The sequence below is a fragment of the Crocuta crocuta genome, unplaced genomic scaffold (genome assembly GCF_008692635.1).
Source record: "Crocuta crocuta isolate KB4526 unplaced genomic scaffold, BGI_CrCroc_1.0 scaffold96, whole genome shotgun sequence".
NCBI lineage: Eukaryota > Metazoa > Chordata > Mammalia > Carnivora > Hyaenidae > Crocuta > Crocuta crocuta.
Window position 1 is genome coordinate 2,228,844 of NW_027531522.1, and position 17,121 is coordinate 2,245,964.

The window sequence follows — 17,121 nt, forward strand, 5'->3', positions numbered from 1 at the left end:
TGAGCGGATTATCACCGAGGCCCTCCCGCTCTGTGCAGAGAAGCTCAACGTGAGAAGCCGCAGCCCTACATGCAGGACAGATCGAGGAGACGGACATCAGGAGACACCACTGGGGTTAATTCGAAGAATCAAACAGAATGAACCTGCTCCACTACTGATCAAACAGATTTTAATGTGAGTGTCAGAGCAATCATTTCAACAGCAAATGACTGACCTAGCGTCCTCTGCGTTTACCCAACACCAATCAGCAACAGAGGTAAAAAGAGAATCGATTAGCTGTTAGACACCTAGTTGTTGTTGTTTTGAAGACGAGGGAGAAAGTGTGAGAGAAAGGGATCGTGGCGAACAGACAAAAATAAAACCACAATGAGCCACCTGAAAGGAAGCAAGTAAATCACAAGACACCTGTCGCTAATGGTGATTATGGCAGATGTAAGAAAGCAGCTGGGTCTTTTCATTTTTCCATCAGGCCAAGATACCTTACGTGAAGCCGAAGGTACGGACGAGGGGGGCTCTAGGGCAGTGGGAGCTTCGTCCAGAACTAGCGGGGAGCGGGGAGAGGCCTCTTGGGCTACGCGGGGCGAGCTCGCAACAGAATCTCTGTTGGAAGAGCATGAAGCATCCACTAGGGCTTTTGGACTCATTTCACTGATTGTGGTTTCAAGCTGTTTGATGGTCTGCTCCAGGCTGTCCAGCGTCTTGTAGGTATTTTTTCTGATTTCATCAGTTCTGGAACACATCAGAGATGTGTTCTCTGGACTGGGCGGCTCTGGCCTCTGAAGCATTGTTTTGGGGGCGTCTTCAGGTTGGGACCTAGTGATCTCAAATCGCTTGGCTTCCTTGTGCTGCTTCAGAGCGCCATCCTCCTCCTCCTCCTCGTACACGACCACCTGCAGCGTCTTCTTCCCCGTTTTGGTGCCTGTGCGAATTGCCTGAGTGAGAGCAGCCAGGTGCTTTTTAGGGAATTTGAATTTAAACTTTTTCTTGGGGCTTTCAAACTGGTCGTCCGTCACGTCACCCTTGCCTTCCGCACTTGGAGAACCTGCCGGGCTCAACGTGCTCAGCTCATTCTTGCCCACTTCCTGTCCTGGTGGTTTGGCCTCTGGTGAGAGGCGGTGTGGCTGTAATTTACTGTCAGCCCGCTGCCCCGATCCGGCGCTGCCGGACGCAACCTTCTCCTGAAACTTGTGGGAAGCGTTATTCCAGAGTACAGGGTCATTCCAGAGTACAGGGTCGCCGTTTTCCTCCTCTTCCTCCTCCTCTATCTTTTCCTCTGTCATCATCCTCTCTAATTCCTCATCGCATTCCTCAAATATGGTTGAAAGTCTCTTATACGCAGACCGGATGTCCATGGGCTCGTCAAAAATGATGATAACTGGCTTTTTGTCTAGACACACCACTGGCTCTTCGTTTTCAGCTCCTTCTTGTTGCGACGTTGTCTCTTTCTTGGCGTCAATGTTAACGGTCTGTACATCTTCCCCCTTTTTGCTCACTATGTCGCGGACCTCCCCGCTGGAGAGCACCTGGACGGCGGTTTTGGTAATCATGAAGGCGATGTTGTCGGCGGTCACATTTTCTTCTGTGGGAGAACTTGGCGTCGACTCTCCGACCTCGCTGGGGTTCACGCTAGCAGGCCGCGCCCCCTTGGGTCTTAGAACAACCTGGCCGAACTCTGTCATGTGAACCTCTTGATCTTGAGTTCTGACATCACACATGCTCAATTCAGTTGACCTAGTGGGAGAGGGAAGGTCGCACCTACCCGTGTTTTCCTGTCTTTCTACTCTCATCTCCTTTGTCTTTCCATAATTCATCTTCTGATTCTCAGTGTCAGATATAGGGTACTGTGGTCCTGAGTTCCTGGGTCCTTTGTTTATTTCATCTAATGAACAAAGGCCAGAGTAACTGGAATTGACCTTAGACACATTTTTCTGGGTATAGTTTCTACTGTCTCTAAATAAATGTCTGTTGGATATGGAATTTTCCTTCTTTAGGATGTCTGTTTTATACTCTGATGTTCTTGCTGCATCAGTAACACTATTCTCCATTGCTATTTCCCACTTAGGATGGTCAAGAGGTGTGAGAGCCCCTGCGAGAACCTGAGAGGGAAACGGAGGAGGGAAACCACACACATTAATCAGAACTGGATCCGTGAAAGGAGGTAATGAATCTGCATGGTATCAGTCGGAACAGAGATTTGCTAAACTCACCTTTTGGGATTCCATTTGGGGACCGTTTTCATATTCGACGTCAGATTTCCAAACGTCTTCATGGAAAAATTCTAAATTCTGGTAGAATAGTGTAGGACATGTTACTGCACAAAAGCACATCCCCCCCAAGTGGACTATAACTAAATCGTTTTTTTAATCACACTTCCAAAATCTGCAGGCCAAGCACACATGCCACACACCAGTCCAAAGCCTAGACAGCTCTGCCTTGGCTTGGTTTTTTCTCCAACTTCCCGACATGCCCTGTGTTTGCACACGACGAAAATCTCAATTAGCAAAATATTTTAGGGATTTGCAAAATCTGTGAGGGAGCAGTTAAGAGAATAAAGGGACTGATTCTGTATCAACACGTTCTCTCTCCAGCATCTGACTGTGAGCTTAGCAGAATTGAAAACGGGAAGAGAGGTGTAGTGCGGTAGAAAGCACGGTATCTCTGCCCCTTAACTGTGTTACCTTCACTTTTCTGGGCCTCCGGGAACTGGACCAGGAGAGTTTTCACGCCCGTTTCAGCTACTTATTTCAGTACTCTCTCTGCTGCTTTTCTGGAAATTATCCTATAAGGACTCTGCCTTACTTGGATGTAGTACTTGGAGATGAAACAAAAACATTATTTTTCGCTGGTCAAATGACAGACTGATAATGTACTTGCAGTTTGCACTTGGACTTGGCCAAGTCAAGGGTCACAGTAACCTTGACACTTCAGGCCCTAGCATATCCTGAGTCAGGGTAATGCTAATAATACCCAAGGCGGTCAAATCCAAATTCAGAATAAGAATGCTGGCAAAATATCCTCTAAGCACCTCCAAGGCAGATACTGGAAACTATGGTGGTGACTTTGATATTGTGAGTCAGCTTCTAGTCTCTATTCTCGGATACGGAGCGAAGGTCCATTTCTGAGGCTGTCGCCAAGATTCAGGATGGAAGGACCCGGCAGCAAGGCTCAGGTATGGACAGTGCTTCGCCGGGAAGCGCGGCCTCTCCTGGTACGTGTGTATCTGCTCCCTCGTGCTTTGCCACGACACTAACACTAGCGGCGCCTTGTCCCTTCCAAGGCACTGCTGCCCTTTCTTCTTGCTGCCAAAGCTCAAAAGGAAGACGCGATTCTAGGGGGATGGGACACACTCCCAAGAAGGCTGTTTGGTTAGAGCAGTGACGACAAAGGACAATAACCAGGCCCCGCCAAAGTCTTCCCAGAGCAACCCCCTCCCCCAGACCTGTTACGAACAGAAAGGATGTCCATACACACACACACACACACACACACACATGCAACAAAGTCAATATTAATCACACGGAAACATCGTACAGGATACCAGGTGCGTTAAACACAGAACACCTCCGTAACTTCCCCTCCTCCGGATAAGGCCCCCAAACGAGTGCAACAATTCGGACGGTGCGGACGAACAACATGATACCTCTTGTGGGATTTTAAGTTTGGATTGTTAGCTCACACATCCAGTACAAGGTTTTAAGAAGAAAAGTAGGTGAGGTTTTGGACTAAGATTTCAACCCCAAACACAGAGTTAGCAGAGGATGCCAGGACTTGAGTGAGAATTTACCCCTGACTCGAAGGAGTAATTGACATGTAATCTAGACATGACATGTGCTCAGCTGATGTTCTGCTGGCCCAGTGCCTGGGGTCAGTGCTGGCATCTGTTCTGACTGGTCAGCGCCCATGCCATACCCATTGCTAAGTATTTCAAATGACACACACATTTTAAAATGGATGCGGTAGCAGTAATACTCTGATGAAAGTCGCTAAGATACAGGTGTCAAGGGTAGGTTTCACGTGCCCTGTTACTTTTGTCATTGGGCTAGAAAAAGGAGTGAAGGTATCACAGCAAGTGCATTAACTTTATTCAGGGTAGCTTGGTCACAACTGTCACGTAATCTCACAATGATATCCTAGAGGTAATCTTAGAGGGTCAAGACTCTGCGTAAAAGGTAGTGAAGCCTCGTAATGTCTGCTTATAGGTCCTGAGATTTGGATTGTTCAGACCACTGGGGAGCAGGCTCAAAATGCATGTGGCAACCAACTAAAATCAGAGACATCGTTACAGGAAAATTGCACACAAGTGAAGCACTAGGCTAGCGCCTCGTGATGGTAAGGAGAAAATTTTAAAGAAACGCTTGATTTATAGAAGAGTAGATGAACAGCCCAGGGAGCAGTTAATAATGACAAAAGTGTGGGGAGAAGTCTGATACTCATGGTTATTTTGAGATGGGCCAATCTGCTGAGTAGAATTTCTAATGGCAAGGCAAGAAATCTCATGCAACTTTTTAGCCAATTAGCAAAATTCTATGAGACAATGGTTAGGGATCTAGAGGGATCTTCAAGTTCCCAGTTCCCAGTATTTTAGATGGGACCAGTCACCATACCCAGGTTATGCCATGTGCCTCAGGGTATGCTGGGGCCTTGCGTGAGTTGGTTTTAATAAGGCCACATAGGGGAATCCCATAGACCACCAGAGTAATGTACTTCAAATAGGATGTCATGGGTTCAATTCAAATTAATGGGACATTCTCTTCATGAGAAAGATTTATCAACAGTGATCTCATAACCTCCTCTGGAGCACACAGATTGGCCTCGAACAGGTTTATATGTCAGTTATGAGGCCGACGTGGTTTGCAGGAGGCCTCAGAGAGGGCTGTGAGGCAGGGAGGGGGATGCCGGCCTCCTCGGCAGGGCCTCACAGCTGGGGCTGTAAGCTCCAGGAAGGCATCTCTTGAAGGACTATGTTAGTAACAGCCCTCTGATTCTCTAACTCCCTCACTCAGCCTTCTTTTACTGGAACTGAGCTACCCACCTGGAGTAGCTATCAGGCTGTACTGTGGCCGATTTGTTTACTTTATTTAGGGGAAGCCGGAAACTTCCATCTCTGAAATACAAGTTCCTGGTGAAAATGCTAGGACTTGAGTTGGTCATGATAAGCTTTTAATCCTGAACTTTAGACGGAGGCTTCATTCAGATAAGATGCTTTATATCCAAGACTCATAAAAGCTCTAGATCCAACTTAGAAAGTTGACGTTCACACATTCAGGCTATTGTCCTTTCCTTAAGGACTTAAGTACTTATGTAAAGACACTGAACTTTGTTTTAGGGAGCCTGGACCTCCGTCCTGAAGCCATGAGGAGGCCACGATGTGCATCAGCACTGAGCCTGTACTGAACTTACTGGTGCGAGCAAGGTATAGTTTGAGAATTTGCCATATGTAACACAAATTCTGTCTGGAGTCCTTGAACATGTGTGCAAATACGTGTGCGTCATTTCCGCAAGGATACACCCGGGGATGGCGGGCAGCGAGCTCTGCTCTGTGTCTTCTTCCTACACTCTAAGGCCTGCGGTTCCTTCTAATAGTCACGTTGGATCTAGAAGACGTGTGAAAAACTAGAAAAAGTGCTTCATACATGATTGCTGTTTTCACTTTTTTTCCCCCCTAGAGTTCTAGAAAATCCCGCAAGGGGTATACTCTTTAGTTTGGGAAGATGATGCCTACGTTCTGCACAGACAATCGGGTGCTGCACCCGGGAGCATGGCGCTCGCTGGAAACCTGCACCGCGTGTCTCTGATTAGACCTAAGGCTGCGTCTCCATTAGTTTGGGGAAAAAAACAGGTGAGAGGAAGAAAGAGAGGGCACAGAAGGACGAACGCAGGAGCGGTGTTAGTGTCAGAGCGAGGAAAGAAGGGCCATTCGACTGTGTGGCGAATGTGTGACTGCCACGTTACCTTCTTGTCCTTGGCTGGGACGGTGGCCCCCGGCCTAGTGTCTTTAACGTGACTGTCAGCCCGCGACTGCTCAGCGTGACTGTTTGCATTTACATCCATAAAGGAACACTTCTGGAATGCCTGAGGGATTAAAATACCGAGGTTAACAGGGCTCCTGGTGCAGCAAGGAGGAAGGAGGGAACAGCATGGGGAGTCTGGGGTGGTGGAGAGCCCAGCCCAGCGCTGCCGCAGGTCACACCAGGGACAGGGAGGCGGTGGCGTGAAAACTGGTGCCACTTCTGGCCTTAAACCAGCAAAGCTGAGCCCTGAGCCAGAGGCAAGGCCTTCCTTACTGTCAGCCACGGCACGACAGATGGACAAAACCCTGGAAATGAATGACCTTTTGGGGGCACCTGGATGGCTCGGTCGGTTGAGAGGCTGACTCTCCATTTCAGCTCAGGTCGTGATCTCACGGTCTGTGGGACTGAGCCCCACACTGGGGCCTGCTTGGGATCCCCTCTCTCTTTCTCCCTCTCCTGCTTGCACTCTCGCTCCCTCTCTCTCTCAAAATAAATTAACATTTAAACAATGTTTTTAAAAAAAGAAAAGAATGCCTTTTCTTCCTATACAGAGAGAACCTGCTTTATACCTAGTAGGGCTTCTTGTTCTGACCTTTTAAAAAAGCTGAATATGTAAATGAATTATAACAAAAAAAGAAGCTATCTTTCTTTTTTATGGGTAATTTTTTTTCACCCTCTTTATTGAGGTCATAGAAAAAAAGGGCATAAGATATTGCAAACTTTTACACCTTAAAATAAAAGTCATCCTTACCAATTCACTGTATAGTAGTCACATAGGAACAGGTACAGGTAAGCTCTTAGGTGTTCTGAGGGGCATTTAGAATATAATATTAGTAGCATAGGGGACGTCGGGGTGACTCATTCCGTTAAGCATCCAACTCGATTTTGCTCAGGTCGTGATCTGATGGTCTGTGTGTTTGAGCCCCATGGTGGGCTCTGCGCTCAGTGTGTAGAGCCTGCTTGGGATTCTCTCTCTCTCTCTCTCTCTCTCTCTCTCTGCCCCGGCCCTGCTTGTACTGCTCTCTGTCTCAAAATACACATTTAAAAAGAGAATAAAGTAGTAACCCAGTAACAGGTACTCCCACGCTCTGAGGTGTTCCGCGTGCATTTAGAATAAAGTGATGCTCTTAGGTGCCCATGGGGTTCTGAGCGGCCTCCTTTCTGCCTGAGCCTCCAGACCTGTCCTTGAAAACTATCGATTTTAGTTCTGGGAGCCCACGCTGGTTTGGGTGAGCACTGACTGGGTGAGAGAGGCCGGTTCTCAGACAGAAAGCACCAGCTGTGTCCACGGGGCAGAGGAGGAGTGAGAAGACGATGGTGAAAGCAGGAGCGATGAAGAACCCCAGCACCCACGCTTCTCGAAATCAGTGCTCCTCAACTCGACTACGTGTCACCCGGTTAAAACATTTTTTTGTTACCCACGCCTCACACAGAGAGTAATTCATTTAGAATTAATTCACAGGCCTGTGTGTTTTTTTTTTTTTTTTTTAGCTCCCCCTAAATAATTCAAATGTGCAGCCAAGATTAAAGACCAGTTATTTAGATGAAAAATCCCAAATAACTGCCTCAATATTTTCTTAGCGTCAAACATGGTCCAGTGGAAATCTCTCCATGGGCAGAAAGGATAACCCAAGCCCACGCCAAGTTGACAGGCCCTAAAAGACGACTTGAGCCGATGTCTGGGACCTTCCCCAGACTGCTCTTCTGTTACTCTGCTTGTCTCCTCTTCCCGAAGCCAGTCTGCAGGCTCCATCCTTGCGGTATCTCAGACGCCCCAGTCCTAGCTGGCCCTGGAGATGCCCATTGAGGCCACTCGCCATCTCTGTTGGGCTGTCAGACCCTGGATTTTGGAACTCCTGGTTTCTTCTGATGCCTGGCAACACACAGCAGGAAACTTCTTCCACGGTCACGTTCGGGAGGCTGCATCTGCTCCTTGTCCCTCCTCGGTGGCATCTAAGTCCAGAGCCCACGTGCGTGGCTGACCTTCTGATGCAGCAGGTTTGGTCCCTACCCCAGATGGAGGGCTTCTGGCTTTGGTTAAGTTAGGCTCAGAGCACTTGATTCACGAGTGTTACCTAACCACCAATGATCCAAAAAACCAAACACTCCAGGCTTTGAAAACTTTCAAAGATAGCATCAGAGATATTTAGACCTCAGTAGGGGAAATATCCTCAAGTGAGGAGCTCTAAGCAGCTGGAACAAATTAATGACTTCTCTTTGGGGGCTAGTGCAGGATTATTCACGAGCCTAAAACTTTCTGCTTCTTGGATTAGGAGTGGTTGTTCACCTCACACAGATGTACAATTACCTAGTGCTTTGTCATCATTTGAGCCAAACTGGGCCATGATCAATTTAAACCACGCTTTGGGGCAGATGCTACAATGAACGGCCCCAGAATCTGCCTATACATCTCAGGAGGGGCACTGATCTCCCAACGACAAGCAGCCCGGTCATGCCAGTGTCATCAGAGGGTCCTCACTGGATCACTGAGGGACGGACGCCTCCACCCTCTCAACTGTTTTATGCATCGCTAACCATATAAATCTATGGTTCCTGTGAATGACATTCTGTAAACATTTTAAAAATCTGTCAGCGATCAGATTGGTGGAGGGGATGTCCCGGGCCAGTACAGGAGAGGCTCAGAAGGGCTCACCCATGTTGACATATCAACCAGCAGCCCTGTAAATCCAAAGAGCCCAATCTGGGCCGTTATTGCCACGGAGAGCAGAGTGGAACAGCCACGGTAGAAATGACATGGCTTGAAAGTTCTCCCTGTTCCACGTGAAGAATGCAGAGCCGTGGCGTGGGCACAAAACCATCAGTGCGCTGGTGGAGATGAAACATATTTTGGAAGCCTCAGTGGTGTGATCTGACCATCTGCTCGGACCATCCAGAGGTGGGGAGGAAATCCTTCAATAAGTATGGGTCAAAATGAAGTATCCTATGAACAGACTTCGGTCTAGGAATTGTTCATGGCTCTGATTAAAAAGTTCTTAGAATGTAACCCAGGGTCGATTCACATCCATGATTTGAATGTGGGGTAAACTTTGAGTACAGTTTCTGCACCCCATCCTTAATCATATGAATGGAGTGTGTCGATTAGTTAAAAAATAAAAATCTAAAACTAATAAATAATCATTTCTCAAACAGGCCAAAGAAAATAGGAAACGGAATCGTTCCGTGTTTTAGAATATTTGAAAAGATGATGTGGATACCGAATGGGACCCTGGTATGGAGGACAGGAGACCGAAGGGCAGCCATTCTAAATATTAAAACCAAAGGAGGGGACCCACGTGAAGGAGGCCTTAATCAGCCCTTATGAAGATAAAACAACGTCTGATATTTCTAACTCTTGTCTTACCTGCTTTTGAAATGAACGGACTATTAAAAACAAGGAAAGTAAATCGTCTTGGCCAGAGCTAGGAAAACAAACTTCCTGAGCTGTTTTGTGAAATAGTCCTTCCTTACCCACGTCATAAAGTACCCTGAGAGCCTAGGTGAGCGCCATCTTGGAAAACTGGAGGCCAGGGCCAGAAGATGCTACTTCCGGGGCCTGGGTCCAAAGGCTCCTTGCCAGCCCTCTCTAGCTGATGAATCTGTGAGAGACACAGCCAGAGTGTCCCAGAGAGGAAGGCAAGGAGCCACAATCCAGTTACCTCATCCACATACCTGGAGTTCTGCCATTATTTTGTCTCCTTCTTCTTCTTCCTCCTCATCCTTTGAGGAGGTAGTGACTGGTGGTGAGGATGGGGTCCAGGTGGAAGCCGGCTCCTCTGTCGGACATTTAGTGGCTCTAGCCTGGGGGCTTGGCCCAGCCTCTTCACTGCTGGTCTGTGGAAGAATCAAATCACAGACATTGGCTTAACACCTCCGGGTGCTGGCAAGAAGAGGGACAGGTTACAAGAACGCCCTACTGTCAGGCGCATCGGCTTCCTACCTCTGCAAATCGAGTCGAAAGACTATGAATATCCCCATGCATCGGGTTTGGGTTTTTGTTTGTACAAGCTGTCACTTGGTGAATGGGTTGAAGATTTTTAATAAAATTATAACTGCTCACCATTTGGTGCCTTTAAGAAAGGCCTGCCCGTATTACATCTCCTTGGAAATTGTATTTCACATTGAACATAAAAGACCAAACTTGCCAAGTTAAGTGGAAGCTAAAGCCCATTGAACGTCTTTCTGTCCAGATGTTCACAGCTGTGTTAGCTAATCTCACTTAGCTTTGTAAGATGGACTTTCTTTTGTGTCCCCTTCCTCCCCCATTTTCAACCTTATGATGCTCTGCTGGAGAAGTAGCTTGTGATTCGCATTTTACATCATTGCAGCTATAAGTCAAGTAAGGATAAAGCTGTTGCTGCTGGGTCTCCTCCAATAACACTGGCTGACATTTTCCCATCTGTGGGGCTTCTTGTCATTTAGCTTCATCAGTCCTCTTCTCTGCCTTCCTACTTTCTGTGTTCTGCATGAGAATAGAGGGAACCCTGTCTAAGGGGATCATCTGAACTCAGAGACCAGTTCACCAGAGCGGAACTCATCAGACCTTAGCGGTGGTGTTCTCCTTCCTGCTGGTGTAGACCACATCGCCGGACCTCGTGGTGGTGAGCCCTGATCCTGGCAGGTAGCTCCGCCGAGGTGGTGGGGGAGGAGGAGGTGGGGACTTACCCCCCAGCTTGTCCAAGTCTTGTTCTGAGTTTGGAGAGTCTTCTGGAAAACAGTGTGTCATTGAAAAATAACCTCTTTGCAAGATAACTTCCAGAACGGTGTATTTGTATAAACCTGATGCAATCTGACTTAGACATCTCTCTGTTCTCTCCATAGCGCCGGGATTAAAGACATAGACCCTGTAGCCTGACTGACTTGAAATCCCACAAAGACCCTGCCCAAGTTAATTAACTTCTCTCTGCCTCAGTTGTGTCATCTATTAAATGGGTATCATAATAATCCCCTCCACTGGGGTGCTGTGAGGATTAAATACCTTAGAATACACAAAGCATTTAGAACAGTGCTTAGTGGCTTATCGTAAATGCAATGCGAGTATGAGCTATCGTTATTAAAAAAATGTGTGTGTATATATATGTTTATGTAGGCTTCATGCCCAGTGTGGAGCCCAATATAGGGCTTGAACTCAGAGCCCTGAGATCAAGACCTGAGCTAATATTATGAGTCAGATACTCAGGGTGCCTGGGTGGCTCAGTCGGTTAAGCGTCCGACTGCGGCTCATGTCATGATCTCACGGTTCGTGAGATCGAGCCTCAAGTCAGGCTCTCTGCTGTCAGTGCAGAGGTTGCTTCGGATCTTCTGCCTCCCTCTCTCTCTCCCCCTCCCTTGCTCACTCTCTCATTCTCTCTCAGAAATAAGCTTAAAAAAAGAAAAAAGAGTCAGATGCTCAATTGACTGAGCCATCCAGGTGCCCCAAGAGCTATCATCATTAAATAAAACTTCTGGGTATTACTTGGAAAGATGAAATACTAGAGCTTAAAGACAAATCCAGAGCCCCCTGCATGGCCTCTAAAGGAAGCCATGAGACACAGTGTTAGCAGAAGGAGTTCATGCAGGGATGTTAGAAGAGAATCTGGCCCATGAAGGGCCAGAAGGGAAATGCGAGGCAGATGGAACAGAAAACAAAGTCAGAGGCAAAGTGGATTTTTGGTCCTCATTATATGGTTGGAAAGGGTACTTTGCTAAGGAAAGGAGGCAGTAAACACAGAAATGCAGAAGTAGAAGCTAGTATTATCACCGAAGGTTAGGAAATTGAGACAACCGCTAAGCTTTCTCCAGAAAAATATCCAGAAAAGGCACTTAACAGAATTCAAACAGTCTCATTTCTGCCCTTTATCATCTTTCTTCACCACTGCCTTTTATCAGCCATGAGCCCAAGTGCTCACTAACAGGGCAGAACCAGAGCCCAAGTGCGTACTAATAGGGCAGAACCAGAAATTCAGGGCTTTGGCCCAGCTCTCTCTAGTCTCTAGGGACAAGGCGTGCCCTCCCAGGAACTTTCTGAGCAACGCAGTCTGAGCTGTTTGAGGGACATGCTTGAGAGGTTTCTACTTACAACCGTAGTAAGGGTGTGGGTGATCACAGGGTGAAGTGCCGGTGATTATGTGTGGTGCACGGTCCTAGCCTCCCACGGGAGTGCTGGGTGACAAGGCCCCGGCAGCAATGGCCACCTGGCTGGTTCCTAAGCCAGCGGCCTGGCCGGGGGATGGCCTCAACGGCTTGGCGGGTCCCCCCAGGGACCGGCACAGGCTGATGGGCCCTGGAAGCGGGCCTGGGTCCACTCCCACGTAATGACCAAGACTGTCACTTTGCCCAGCTTTGGTGAGGCTCCGCTGAGCCCTTCTCTCCACTAGCCTTTGCGCTTGGTCTGCTCAGCCCAGTGTTAGGAAAGAATTCTACCAAGTCTGTTGAGCAAGAATCCCCCATTCTTGACCTCTGATCTGGTTCTTCATTCCTCCCTCTGGACATTGGCCTGACTTTTAGCAAGACTCTCCTTCCCCTTGATACGCTGCATTCAGAGCTGGGTTCAGTTTCTCTCCCCCGCTGCAGTGGTCTTGAATAAAGTCTTCCTTGCTCTTTTTAACAAAGATCTCTGTAAAGAATTCTTTAACATTGAATGTGGCTGCCATTTCTAAAAATTATCACTGATTTTTTAGGAGTTACCATCCATTCCCATTTCCTAAATAGTCAGACAATTCATACAAGAGGAAATACAAATAGCTTTTTAAAACTCTGGGGCGCCTGAGTGGCTCAGTTGGTTGAACATCTGACTTTGGCCCAGGTCATGATCTCACGGTTTGTGAGTTCAAGCCCCACGTTGGGCCCTATGCTGACAGCTCAGAGCCTGGAGCCTGCTTTGGATTCTGTCTCTCTCTCTCTCTCTCTCTCTCTCTGCCCCTCTCCAACTCGTGCTCTGTCTATCTCTGTCTCTCAAAAAGACTTAACCGCTGGGTGGCTCAGTTGGTTAAGTGTCCGACTTCGGCTCAGGTCATGATCTCATGGTCCGTGGGTTTGAGCCCCGCATTGGGCTCTCTGTTGGCAGTTCAGAGCCTGGAGCCTGCTTCAGATTCTGTGTCTCACTCTCTCTCTGCCTCTCCCCTGCTCGCTCTTTCTCTTTCAAAATAAAATAAAGACATTAAAAAAAATTTAAAAAAATAATAAATAAAAATAAAATAAAATAAAACAGTTTAACTGAGTATAAGTATATACTTATACTCATTAAGTATTTTTATACTTTGGAGAGTAATTTTCAAAAAATACTTTATGCAAATTATTTATTTAGTTTTAAATGTTTATTTTTGAGAGAGAGGGAGACAGAGTGCAAGTAGGGGAGAGGCAGAGAGGGATACACAGAATCCAAAGCAGGCTCCAGGCTCTGAGTCGTCAGGACAGAGCTCAACAGAGGGCTTGAACTCATGAACTGCAAGATCATGACCTGAGCCATAGTCAGATGCTTAACCGATTCAGTCACCCAGGAGCCCCACTTTATGCCAATTTTTTTAATCTGAAGGAATAAAAAGCCCAAATGTGGTAAGAACACAAAATGTAGGGTTATTATTTTTGTTGTACGATCACGAGGAGGAACAGTTATAATTTATAACTTTTTTAATGACTTATTTGTGGTTATAAAACATTAAAGGACTATCTGACAAAAGTAATAATGAGGAAGGCCAAACTGGGCCAGGTAGACACGGAATGGTGTAGATGCTTCCCCATGAGGAACTCCTCAGGGCGACTCTGGGAGAAAAGCCATCTTTGTATGATCAGGGCTGCCCTTCCCGGGCCCCTTCCTTCTCGGGTACTTGCTGCCTGACCCTCCTGGGTCCCTAAACAGGCCTCACACTCTGGCAGGTGGGGAAAGGAGGTGAAAAACTTAGCACAGGCTGATGGGGAGAGTTTCAGCGAGTGGAGCTGTAGAGCAGCTTTGGGGAAGGAGAACGTGAGACAGGCTTACAGTGGTTACAAACCGTATCTATGTTCCCGTTCCCGGGCATGCAAGTCAGGATGGCGATTCCTTTCCAAAGGAATCTGAGTTACTGGAGGAGGCATCGCTGAATGTGGCTCTGAGACACTGGGCTGCAAGAGAATGTGGCTCTGTGCCCAACTTTAAGATCAGAGTAAGGCACGACGCTTGTTGGCTGGAGATTTAGGAGACTGAGTTTTCTAACGGTTATTTTATGCTCTTAGGGACACACTGATGCTTAACTTCCACAGTTTAGTTAGTTCAGTATACAATCTAATAATTTTGATTTAAAAAATGCAGTCTTGCCTTATGATCTATGTCCCCTCGGGAGCTCATAAAGGCTGGCATTTTCTTCCCGCAGCATATGAAAAGCTCTTACTTTAAATGCGGCCCTCTTACTCTCCGAGCTGGTGCTGCGCGAAGTGTCATAAATTCACAGGGAATTTGGAAGCAGGGAATCTGAATGTTACCCTCCTGGGCACTGCTCTAGTATCCTAATGCCGAACATCGTTTCCAGGCTATGGTTACAGTTAAGAGGCGGTAGTGAGAATCTAGTGATACCTGAAGATTTGCTCCGATTTTGTAAGATTCTGAAGAAGTGAGAGACTGGTCCTGGCCAGCCCGGGTCCCCGCGGGCAGCACCGCCGAAGAGAGCCAGCCCGCACAGCCCCGTGAGCGCCTCACCTGACAGTTCTGGCTTGTCTACTGAACCGTCGCCCTTTGGTGGTGGGCCCACGGCTGGTGGAATCTCCAGGTTTGGAATTGACTTCATGATGTTGGCCTGGGCTTCTTCCAGCAGCTTCTCGAACTCCTTCCCGTTATAGTGGTCCAGATTTTGCCTCTTCTCTTCCCATTTCCTCTCTGCTTTCTGAAGGGAAAGAGCAAGTGAAGAAAGTTTAAAAACCAGAGGGAAAGCTAATTAGAGATTTCATGTCGGGGTAGCGGCGAGTGTAACACAGGTCAAATGTGGATGAAGCGAGGCTCCGGTTTCCGCACCGAGGGACGCTTTTGCGCGTCAGACAAAGCTGCCCCCGTGCTCGCTGCCGTGCAATCCCAGGTGGTCTTCACTCACGGAGATGCAGGCTCAGAAACCCAAAGGCATTCATTACGTTATTACTGAGCTCTCACTACTGCTTTCGACCAATACTAATAAAACGATGCAGGAATGTGCTTTCTTAAGTATGTATCCCATCACCAAGCTTTTGTTCTCGAAACGGAGTTTTCATTGCGGAGGAGGTGTGCAAACAGATACTAAACCCCCAGACACTCACTGGACACAAAGAGTCCTACATCACAGTCCTGCGTCTGTCTACGAACTGCTATCCGGCCCCCGGGTCAAACTTTCTGATGTGTAAACTGGGGGTTATTTAGATACCTTCTAAGTTCCTTGCAGTTCTCCCGAGAGGGAGAAACACAGGAAAGGTATTTTTAAATACCTGTACATTTTTAAAAGGAACATCTTCCTGTGATTTCGAGGCGGCACAGTCACTGTTCCAGGAGGGCAGAGGGCAAGTGGCACCAGGATTACTCACAACGCACAACGTGAGAATTGGAAAAGACCGAGGAGGTCGCTTCATCAACACATTTCACACGTGAGAACGCCGAGGCCCAGCGAGGTGAAGGTTGTGCCCGAGCTTCATGCTACGTACACACGAGCCTCCACCGCCACCATCCTTACCACCCCCCGCCTTTTAGTTTTTCTTCCTGGCCTTTATTACCAGCTGGCATACGCTGGCTCTCAGCCTCTCCCTACAAGCAGGTGTGTTTCCTGAAGGTACGGACTTTGTCTCTTCTGTTCCCTGCTGGCCTCAGAGCCCCCGGGGGCTGGTGCACCAGGCTCGGGGATACTGGCTGTGACAGAAGCTCACCTTATCCCGCAGCAGCCGAGCCGGCAGCGGGGCCCAGGCCTCCTGGGCATGACTGGACAGAATCAACATCAGGCCATCCCATTTCACCCCTCCCGTGAGTTGCGTTTTGTAAACGGCTGGCTTGGAGGAGGGGCACAGCCACTGACTCTGGAGGAGATGTAGAAGCTACCTAGGGTCCGCAGGCCCGGCTGCCCTGACCGTGGCCTTGGCAATATGAAGAGGTTATTTTTCTCTTGAAACCTGAATTATCCACTGCTAATATGCAAAGAGAGGCTGGCACAGTTAGGATCAGGTTCTGGGATAATGACGCTAGGGAGACCAGTGTGAAACTAACGCGTGGATACTGGCTCTTGACAGAAAGAATCTAAAATGATGGCATGTCTTGGGGCACCTGGGTGGCTCCGTCGGTTGGGCGTCTGACGTCGGCTTGGGTCATGGGTTCGACCCCATATTGGGTTCTGTGCTGATAGTTTGGAGCCTGGAGCCTGCTTCGGATTCTGTGTCCCCCTCTCTCTCTGCCCCTGCCCCTGCCCCACTCACGCTCTGTCTCTCTCTCTTTCAAGAATAAACATTAAGGGGCGCCTGGGTGACTCAGTCGGTTAAGTATCCGACTTCGGCTCAGGTCATGATCTCATGGTTCATGGGTTCAAGTCTTACGTCGGGATCTGTGCTGACAGCTAGCCCAGAGCCTGGAGCCTGTCTTCGGATTCCGTGTCTCTCCCTCTCTCTGACCCTCCCCTACTCATGCTCTCTCTCTCTCTCTCAAAAATAAAGAAAACATTAAAAAAAATTTTAAAAAACATAAAAAAATATTTACAAAATGGAGTGTTTTCTATGTTGTGTGAGTTTAAGACCTGTTTTCTCTTTCCATTTTGACTGCCTCTGCTTTTCATCCTGAGACTAATTACTTCCCATCTAGCACCCTTTTTTTTTCTTAAATAGTTTATTGTCAAGTTGGTTTCCATATGACACCCAGTGCTCATCCCCACAAGTGCCCTCCTCCCTGCCCATCACCCCCCTTCCCCTCCCTCCCACCCCCCGTCAGCCCTCAGTTTGTTCTCAGCATTCAAGAGTCTCTCATGGTTTGCCTCCCTCCTTCTCCCCCACTATTTTTCCCCTTCTCCTCCCCCGCGGTCCTCCCTTAAGCTCCTCCTAATCCCCCTATACGTGCAAACATATGGTATCTGTCCTTCTCTCCATCCAGCACCCTTAATTCGAGACCCACCACCTTAATAGATTCTGTACCTTGTTTCAGAGCAATTTTCTGAAGAGGCTAATT

The 17,121-nt window shown here is 47.9% G+C and overlaps 1 protein-coding gene across 4 annotated transcripts in view; it reads right to left on the minus strand.

Annotated features, from left to right (window-relative positions):
* KIAA1217 (KIAA1217 ortholog) overlaps positions 1-17,121 on the minus strand; it is a 297,582-nt gene that overhangs the window by 3,062 nt on the left and 277,399 nt on the right. For all 4 annotated transcript variants that reach the window (XM_077772488.1, XM_077772490.1, XM_077772489.1 and 1 more), the window contains 6 exons: positions 14,659-14,842; positions 10,552-10,715; positions 9,681-9,842; positions 5,953-6,072; positions 2,208-2,285; positions 480-2,096 (listed from right to left, as the gene is read on the minus strand). In XM_077772488.1, the coding sequence (XP_077628614.1) occupies positions 480-2,096; positions 2,208-2,285; positions 5,953-6,072; positions 9,681-9,842; positions 10,552-10,715; positions 14,659-14,842 (2,325 nt within the window). The remainder of the gene's footprint in view (positions 1-479; positions 2,097-2,207; positions 2,286-5,952; positions 6,073-9,680; positions 9,843-10,551; positions 10,716-14,658; positions 14,843-17,121) is intronic.